At 35.5% G+C, this 10,137-nt stretch overlaps 1 protein-coding gene across 1 annotated transcript in view; it reads right to left on the bottom strand.

The window, feature by feature from the left end:
- SYCP1 (synaptonemal complex protein 1) overlaps positions 1–10,137 on the bottom strand; it is a 241,559-nt gene that overhangs the window by 177,671 nt on the left and 53,751 nt on the right. The window contains exons 12-14 of the mRNA XM_006895723.1: positions 5,249–5,343; positions 4,570–4,754; positions 485–552 (exon numbers count right to left, since the gene is read on the bottom strand). Of these exons, the coding sequence (XP_006895785.1) occupies positions 485–552; positions 4,570–4,754; positions 5,249–5,343 (348 nt within the window). The remainder of the gene's footprint in view (positions 1–484; positions 553–4,569; positions 4,755–5,248; positions 5,344–10,137) is intronic.

A 10,137-nucleotide genomic window follows, 5' to 3' on the forward strand; every position in this document is an offset into this window, starting at 1 on the left:
ATTATTAAATAGTACACTTCAGATTCTGAGGAGTACAATTTTGTATTCTTACAGGTTAATTAACAGTTGAAAATTAACACAAAGGGGGAAGTATAATGGCTCAAAAATTCATCTAAATATACTATTTCTTAAGTGTTTTCAAGGCAAACATTTCAGACACCAGGCAACATTAATTGCAACTTTTTAATTAAATAAACTAATATTACAGCTTACAGAAAGTTACAGAGAAAATCTAAAAAAAAGAACTCTTGGATAAATAATTTTTTCTATCAATAAATTTTAACTTATAAAAAGAATTACTTTCACTGAGATAATCAGAAAAAAATCTGGCAGTTAAAATCCACTAGCAGATCTGAGAGTAAAAGATGAGCAATCTCTTCCCATACAATTTACAGTCTCTGAAAGTCCACTGGAGGGTCAGATATGGGTCAGTTCTCACTCAGTGAGTATTATTAATGAACACATGATAGTCTCTAAATCTTACCCAATTCCGTTGATTTCTTCTCAAGCTCCATGTTAAGTACTTTCAATTGATCTTCTTTTCTTTCCAATCTAGCAAATTTATTATTTTGAAATGTAAAATAAATCTTAGTTAGATTTCATTTAGTAACTAAATTACTTCAATTTACCAATTCATACACATTACTATTATTATATTATGTTGTTGTTGTTGTTGTTGTTGATTGCCTTTGCGTCAAGTACGACTCATAGTGATCCTATGAACAAAAGACCTGAAGGCCCTCTACAACTATCAACATTTATCAAAGTTCATAGTTTCTTGAGGCATGTTGCTTAAGAAGTTGATGACATTATTATAGAGTCATCTAAGTCATTATTAAATATATATATATCAACTATCTACTTTATGCTAGAAGGTACAATATTTTTAAATATGTTGCCATAAAACCTTAAAGCTTATAATCATAATTTTTACTCTAGGCTATTGATGATAATCAAATTAGTACACACTCTAGCACTCTAATATTGAATCTATTATCTTGAATTCTACCTTCTTGTTATTGTTGTTGTTGTTATGTGCCATGAAGTCGCTTGCAACTCATAGTGACACTATATACAAGAGCCCTTAAACTCTATTCTATCAAGTGCCAACCTCACTGTCTGACACACCTAATCCCATTACCCAATCACTGAATCTATCCATCTTATTTAAGGTCTTCCTCTCTTGCGCCGCCCCTCCACCCTCCCAAACAGGATGTCCCTCTCCAAGGGTCTCTCCCTACAACATGCCCTAAGTATGTCAGACAAAACTTCAGAATCCTTGCCTGCAAGGAGCAGCCTGCTTTCACCCTCTCTAGGACAAACTTGTTCTCCTAGCATTCGATGGTATATTCAACACTCTTCTGCAGCACCACAGTTCAAAGGCATCAATTCTCTTTCTATCATCCCTAGTCACTGTTCAGTTCTCTGATGCATAGCACGCAATTGCAAAGGCTATGGCCGGGATCAGGTGCACCTTAGTCTCCAGACTTATGTCATTGCTCTTCAGTACTCTGGAGAGGTCCCTGACAGCTGACTTTCCCAATGCAGTTCATCTCTTAATTCCCCAGCTGCTGGTACCAAGAGTACTGATTGTGGAGCCAAGCAAACTAAAACTGTTAACAATCTCAATCTCTTCGCCATCAATTATGATGCTGCCAAATTGGCCCAGTGGACTGAAACTTTGTTTTCTTGATGTTGAGCTTCAATCCATATTGAAAGCTGCAGTCCTTGACCTTCTAAAAAGCAAGGTAATTCCCTTAATTCTCCATAATGAATCTTAATTTAATAGCTCACTCTCAAAGAAGATGATATACACAGGAACTGTTGTTAGATGTCATGCATTTGGTTCTTACTCATAACCATATAAACAACAGAATTAAACTCTGAAAAAATCTTCAAAATCTCCACCTCCACTGCACTTAATCTCATTTTTGTAGTCATTCAATCAATCTCTGCCCTGGGCCAACAGGAAGCACCATAACATGTGGAGAAGAGATTGAGGTTGTTAACAATTTCAACTTGCTTGGATCCACAATCAAAATTCTTAGCACCAACAGTTAGGAAATCAAAAGACAAATTGCACTGGGGAAGTCTGCTATCAGGGTCAAAGTACTAATGAGTAATGATGTCAGTCAATGAACTAAAGTGTGCCTGATCTATGCCATAGTCTTTGTAGTTAGTTGCTATGCATCAGACAGCTAGCTGTACAATGACTAAGGGTTACAGAAAAGAATTGATGCCTTCAAGTTGTGGGGCCAGAGAAAAATATTGAACATACTATGGACCTCCAAGAGAAAAAAACAGGTCTATATTGGGTGCAGCCAAGTTTCACCTTGGAGGCAAGGATTTTGAAGCTCCATCTCACACACTTTGAGCATATGCCCAAAAAAGATCAGTCCTTGAAGAAGGACATCATGCTTGGAAGGGTAGGGGAACAGAGCAGGAGAGGAAGACCTGGGATGAGTTGATACAGTAACTGAGGTAAGGGGAGTAGTAGGTCTGTCAGAGTTAGTGACACTGGGTAAAGATAGGGCAGGTTTCAGAGCTATTATACACAGAGTCGCTATGAGTCACAGGTGACTCAATGGCACATACCAACAACATGTCAATCTATCTCCTTTGAAGGTCTTCTCTCTTCTCTTCTCTCTCTCTCTCTCTCTCTCTCTCTCTCTCTCTCTCTCTCTCTAGAAAAATAAGTGAATAAAATTTATTAAAGCCTAGTGGTAAGAAGCTGCACTGCAATTCCAAAGGCACACAGAATCCACCAGCTGCTCCACAGAAGGATGGGCAATCTTCTCCTATTATATTAACTGCTTCTGAATACCTGCTAGAGGGTCAGCTATGAGAAGGTTCCAACTCAACTGTATACAGCAAGGCAATAAGACAGAGGCACAACTAGTGTAAGGTGGGTTATGCAAAAGAGTTAAAGTAAAAAGAAAAGAGAAGGGGATAAAGGATCCTTGGAAAGATAGGAGTGAAACTAGATCTTATAGCATGCTGCCACAGCAAAAAAGGAGAGTAAGAAAGCTCTTCACCACTTTTGCTTATCTTCTCTCTTTCCAAGCATGATGTACTTTCCCAAGGACTATATTCTCCTAGTAACACACCCAAAGTATGTGAGACAAACTAAAGGCCAAGCAAAGGCAAGAAAGACCCTTAGCAAGACTGACTGTTAGAACAGTTGCAATGAAAGATTCTACTGTGCTGATGATATTGGGAATGACACAGAACTGAGTAGCATTTCATTCTCTTGTATATAAATTCACCATGCATCAGTAATCATAATCTATAATAATATACTACTCCATTACATAGTAATATATCATTAAGTATATCATTTTATCAGTATTTAGAGCTTGTCTGTATAATTTGAAAAATTATATGGAAAACTCTCTTAGAAACCAAATAAAAACCAACTGCAGTAGTGACTCTGATTCATGGCAACACCATGTATGTGAGAAAACTGCTCTATGGGATTTTCATTGGTCGATTTTTCAAAAAAGAACATGAAGCTTTTCTGCCAAGGAACCTCAAGGTAGACACCAACCTGTAACAATTTAATAGGCAGTCAATCTCATTAACCATCAAATCAAAAACTTTTTTAACGTATTTTTCTAGTATGTCTGCCTAAACATTATAAAATTTTTAGGATTTCCAACTGTCACAGATTAAATTGTGTTCCGCAAACATGTACCAAACTGACCAGATTGTGATTCCCCATATTGTGTAGTTATCTTTCATTTTGCAATACATTTTAAATACTATCCTCTATAGCTCTATTCTAAGAGTGTTTTTTAGAAGTAATAATGATGAAACTATGTCTTACATATTTTGGGCATGTTGTTAGGAAAAGCTGATCCTGAAGAAGGACATCATACTTGCTAGAGGGTCAGCAAATAAGAGGATGACCCTCAACAAGATGAATTGACACAAGACTCGAATAGGCTGAGTACAGCAGAGATTGTGATGATGACACACTCAATATCTGGTAGTATTTTAGCTCTATTGTACATGGGACAGCAATTAGACAGCACCTAACAATAATAATTCCTTTGGCTACGATCCTATTTCAGAGCTAGTCTATTATGACAGTTTAGGTTTTATTTATGAGATTTAGGTTAAGATGTATCTTGAGTCAACACTTTTTTTTCTCCTTTAAGATATAAAAGCCAAGAGAAATGAACAGAGAAGAAAGGACTTCATTAACAAGAAAGAGCACATCCTTTGCACTTAGGATTTCTGAACTGAGAGCTGCACAGACCTAGAGGAAGATTTAGACAAAAACCTTCTTCCAAAGTCATGAAAGACAAAGATAGAGAAAGCCCTCCGTTAGAACTGACACCTTAAATTTGGACTTATAGCCTGTGTGAAATAATAAATTTGTTTGCCAAAACCATTCCGTTTTATTACAGTATCACTTATATTTTAAAAGATAGATACATAGATACACAGATACATAGATGAAAAAGAGACTTAAAGATGCTATACAAATTATAAATCAGTGAGGATAAATAGAAAATCAAACTGATAATTATGTCAACTATTTTTATTCAACTACATAATAGTTACCTTTGTTGTTCTGTTGCCAATAATTCTTTCATGTTGCAGATAGTAGTTTTAAATTCTGTAATCATAAATGAATGAGCCGTTTCAGCATTATTGAATTCTTCCATCTGAGCTGCTTTTTCCCCAGTGAGCTGAGAGATTGTTTGGCTTGATCTCTGTAAATTTTCCTCTAAAACTTTCTGGTTACTCTAAATGAAGTGGAATACAAAACAAAAGCCCTGATGAGCCAAAGACATAAAGAAAAACATTAATTCATCTACTTCTGCGTATTTGCTATCCTCAACACTGTTCTCATTCAATCAATCGGAATTTCACACCTTCTACTTTTCATTCAAATAATTATTCCTCCAAAGCTGACATATAGTTCCAATTGCTCCATAAAATATTTCAACCTAAAACAGCATATAATGTTTTATCAGTTTACAATTATTACAGCTCTTTATTATTTGACCCATCCTTCTGGTAGCTAGTATAGCTTTAATGTTTTACTTTTTTTGTTATAATTTTATTTAGTGTCCCTAATTAAACTCAACAGCACATAACAACAAACAACAACAACAATCAAACTATAAAAATTTTATAGACTGAGATTGCATTTCCAGGTCCTTGTAAATAATATTCAATAAATATTTGCTGACTGACTGTGAAACTTATTTTACATTAATCTCTTTTTATATCATACCAGGCTTTTTTCCAAAGACACTTTAACATCTTCTAGTTCTGATGACAAACAATCCTGTTTCTTAATTGATTCTTTTAAGTTTTCATTCTGTAATTCTAAAAGAGAAAGTTATTGATAAGGTAGTGCTTAAAATACATATCAAGAAAAGCAGTTCTTATTTCTAGCAATTAGTATTTTTCATCCACTAGTTACTCCAAAATGAATATATAAATTTTTAATGCTATTATGTGCCATTGAGTAAACTACAATAAACAGAGATGCTATAACAAGCAGATCTAAACCTTGCCCTTTCCTACCCCATCCTCATGATCTCCAAAATGCTCACACCCTCTGCTACAGTCATTGTGTCAATCCATCTAGCTGAAGGTCTCTCTATATATACAATGTCCTTTCCAAGAACTGGCCACTCTTGATAGCATGCCTGAAGTGTGGGAGACAGAGTTTCACCCTCCTTGTTCTAAAGAAATATTATGGATTACTTCTTCCAAAACAAATTTAACTGATTTTTTTTAGCAGTCCATGAGTTATTCAGTTCTCTTCTCCAAATCACAACTCAAGAGCATCAATTCTTCCTTGATCTTCCTTAATCACTGTCTAACTTTCAGATGAATAGGAATCAATTTAAAATACAACAGCTTAATCATCCTTCCCTTCACCTATTCCAGTGCAGTGTTCATTATCTATCTACAATTAACAATCTGGAACAGGCTGTGCATTACAAAATGAATTGAAGAGGGTGAGAGGAGAGAGAGGGAAAGGAAGAAAACGTGTATCAATGAATTAATGAATGAATGAAGATCCAACATTTCTGCAAACGTTCACTAAAATTACAAATTTTTTTTAAAGTAGTAAAGGAAAAAAAAAACACCATAACTTGAATCAGGCGCACTTTAGTCATTAAACTGCCAACTCTGCTTGTTAACACTTTGGAGAAGTCCCTGACAGAAGATTTTCTCAATGCTTTTCATTTGACTGCTATAGTCTGGGTTTCTAATTAATTGTGGATCTAGGTAAAAGGAAATTGTTAACAACTTCAATCCTTTCTCTATCATCATGTTGTCTATTGATCCAGTGGTAATTTTTGTTTTCTTGATGTTGAAGTGTAATCGACACTGAAAGCTATCTACTATTTGATATCTTACAGTATATGCTTCAAAACTGCTTCATTTTTAGCAATCAAGATTAGGTCATCTGTATAATTCATATTGGTATTGAGTCTTATTCAAATCCTGATGTCACATTCACCTTCATATATTCCAGTTTCCTGAACAATTTGAATTGAATTTTATTTGATTGAATAGGTATGCAGATAGGATACACCGTAACACACACTTTTCCTTATTTTAAGCCATACAGTGTTCCCTTATTCTATTCAGAAAACTGCTTCTTAGTCTATGTATAGTCCAACTGTTCCAATTACATATTGAATATGTATTGGGAAAGGATACAACTCTGATACACATAATTCCTGATTTTAAACCGTGCAATGTTCCATTCTGTCAGATAACTGTTTTTGCTCTATGTATTGGTTTTGCACGAGCAAAATTAAGTGTTCTGTGATTACCATTCTTCTCAATGTTATCCATTATTCAGTATTATCTACAGTCAAATATCTTTGCATTGTCGATAAAACTGAATTATCTTTCTGGTTTTCTCTTTTCAGTCAAGATCAATCTGACATCAGCAATGTTATCTATTGTACCAGTTGTCGTTAGGTGCCATGGAGTCAAATATGACTCTTAGAGACCCTATGAACAAAACACAAGAACCCTGTTCTATACTGAGCCATCCTCACACTTCCTGACACACAAGAGCCCAATGCAGCAGTCACTGTGTCAATCCACCTGGTTGAAGTTCTTCTTCTTCATCGACGACCCTCTACCCTTCCTAGTATCATGTCTCTCTCCAAAGAATAACTCTTCTGGCAACATACCCAAAGTATGTGAGGCAAAGCCTCATCGTTCTTGCCTCCAAAGAGCACTCCAGCTGCACTTTCTCCAAGATATATCTATTTGTTCTCCTGGCTATCCATGGGATGGTTCAGTGCTCTTCTCCAACACCACAAATTAAAGGCATCAATTCTTCTTCTGTCATCCTTATTCACAGTCCAGCTCTCAGATGCACAGCAAGTAACTGGAAAGACTATGGCCTGAATCAGATGTGCCTTAGTCCTCAAACTGACATCACTAATCCTCAATAATTTGGAGAAACCCTTAACTCGTACCATGACATCTTCTGAATCAAGTTTGAATTTCTAGAAGTTCCCTTGCTGTACAACTTATTGTACGATATTGTCATTAATTAATATTCTTTTCAAGGAGCTCTGATGGTTGAGTAGTAAGGAGATCCTCTGCTGACCCAAAGGCAAGTGGTTTGAATCCACAATCTGCTCCATGGGAGAAAAATTGGCAATCTCCACCACTGCAACATATAGCCTCTGAAAACCTACTTAAGAGGCAGTTATGAATCAGTTCTAACTTGATGCCACATAACAACAACAACATATCCTTTAAAATTTGTCAGTGCAGCATTTTCATTACAGAAAAATGGAAAGAAATATCCAACAGAGAGAAGATTAAATAATGGTGGCACATGCTTATATTCTTATACAATATAGCCACTAAAAATTATGTGAGTCTCATTCACTGATTGATAGTTTGTATAGATTATAATTAAAATATTAAAAGGATAATTAAAGTAATATTTACATAAGCAACAAATACAAAAATTAAACACATGGAAAATATTAAAAGTGGTTTATTTCCTAATGACTTTATTTTCATTTTGCCTACTGTGATTTTTTTAGTTTCTCTAATATGTTGTATTTCTTTATTTAAAATACTGAATAATTTAGGAAAACTTTTAATACAACTTTGTTGTTGTTATATGCCGTCAAGTCTCTTGCAACTCATAGCCTCCCTACCTACGGACAACAGCTCTAAGCCCTGCTCTATCCTGAGCCAACCTTATTGGCTCTGACACACTCACTCAATTTCCTCAGTCACTGTATCAATCCATCTCATCCAGGGTCTTCCGCTCTTGTACTGTTTTTCAACTCTCCCAAGCTTGACGACCCTCTAGTATCTAATATTTTCTTATTACTCACTAATTTCCTAAGCTATGTGCTTTGTATGTATTAATTCATTTTTAAACCAAATAAAACCACTAATGTTGTGTTAAGGGTGATAGTATAACTAAGAAGGACTAAGGATGATGGTGGAACAGTAAGATAAAACCATTCATTCAATTGAAAATTGGTGCAGAAGTCCTAAAAAAGCAGTATATAACAATTAATCAAATACACAAAAATAAAAGCAATATATAAGAATACCATTAAACTACATGTATAGTTAGATTAATAGCTATTTAGCATTAAAAATTAACAATTTTATAATGAAAAATAACCACTAGTAAATAAAAGCCAAAAAAATCTTATAACAATCTTACTATAAGCCAAAACAATTATTTAACAAATCAATATTCATTCATCACTAGGAAAAACATTTTTATGTACTGCAAACAGAGAGTAACTCCCTTCTGAAAATTAAGAATGTGATGATAAATAATTGCATCCCTAAAAACAAGCTTTATACCTAGTACTGGATAGAGAAGGAAACAATGAATCTGCAAAATGAGTAATAACATCAAACAAGAATAAACCAAATGAAAACTTCCAACTATCTTCCCACTTCATTATTGATGAAATGTGAAAGATTGGCATGTTGCAATAAAAAAGATAGCAGATGATGAACAAATGTAAAAGAGGTTCAATCTTCAATTCTTTTAAGGTATATTTCCACTTAAATCTCAACATTGCTCTTCCTATACCTTCTAGAAAATTAAATATGTGGACAAAATCCAGAAAGACATACAAGAAAATTCATAGTAATAAGAATCTGAGCATTTACTATTTTCTTCTATTGTGCTTGTAACATATTTTTATTTAAGCAAGGTAATCTTGGAGAAGTAGTTAATAAATGTAATTTTTTTTAAATTTCAAGTTTATGTGAATAATTTTTATTTTCTTTGTACTTGGTAATCTAGAGCTGGTTCTACAGAAGCTGTTGGCTGGAATGTTGCTCTGCTAAGGAAAGTGAGGCATTTGTGATAAGGCCTTCTATTTAAAAACCAATGCAGGTAAGTAGCATGGCACTAGAGACCAGTTTGCAAGTCATCTACAGGAACTGGTTCTACAGAAGCTGTTGGCTGGAATGGGGGAGCTGTAGAGTGGAATGTTGATTCGCTAAGGAAAGTGAGAAATCTGTGCATTGCTGTAATGCTAAATACTGTGACTCTGATGTGCCAAGTGTGATAATGGTTGCCCATGGTGGACAATGTTTGGTGGAGCTTCCCAATTAAAACAAGCTTGGAAGCAGGAGTGGCAAACACTTCCAAAATGGCTTGCCTCCATAATCTCTATGAACAGTGCTCAGATCTTTTGTTAATGGGATCACTATGAGTCATCTATGACTCAACGGCACTTAACAACAACTTGATAGTAAGTGTTACACACAAAAAAGGAAAGATAGCAGATAAAGCAGAAACCTCACCTTTCCATTAAAACCAGAAGATGCTCAGCACTATATTGAAAATCACCTGTGGCTTCATCCGTGGCAACAGATGAGATTCAACAGCTAGAGTCATCAGGGGCTTTAGCTCACTGCCCACTGCCTCAAGTGTGGACAGCTAAAACCCAGGCCCTGACAAGTATCACAAACCCCTTCTCCTGTGTGCAATTCACCCGGATGAGCCTCTCATCCTCTCTCCTTCCACAGGTCATTGATGTAGGAAGGAGCCTGACCCCACCAAGACCCTGGGATCCAGGAGGGTTGGCCCTCCTGATATCAAATACAGCAGTTTATTGTGTGCCCAAGTGAAGTTGGGGGGGG

This window comes from Elephantulus edwardii, unplaced genomic scaffold (genome assembly GCF_000299155.1).
Source record: "Elephantulus edwardii isolate Elephantulus edwardi_28Jun2011 unplaced genomic scaffold, EleEdw1.0 scaffold00174, whole genome shotgun sequence".
NCBI lineage: Eukaryota > Metazoa > Chordata > Mammalia > Macroscelidea > Macroscelididae > Elephantulus > Elephantulus edwardii.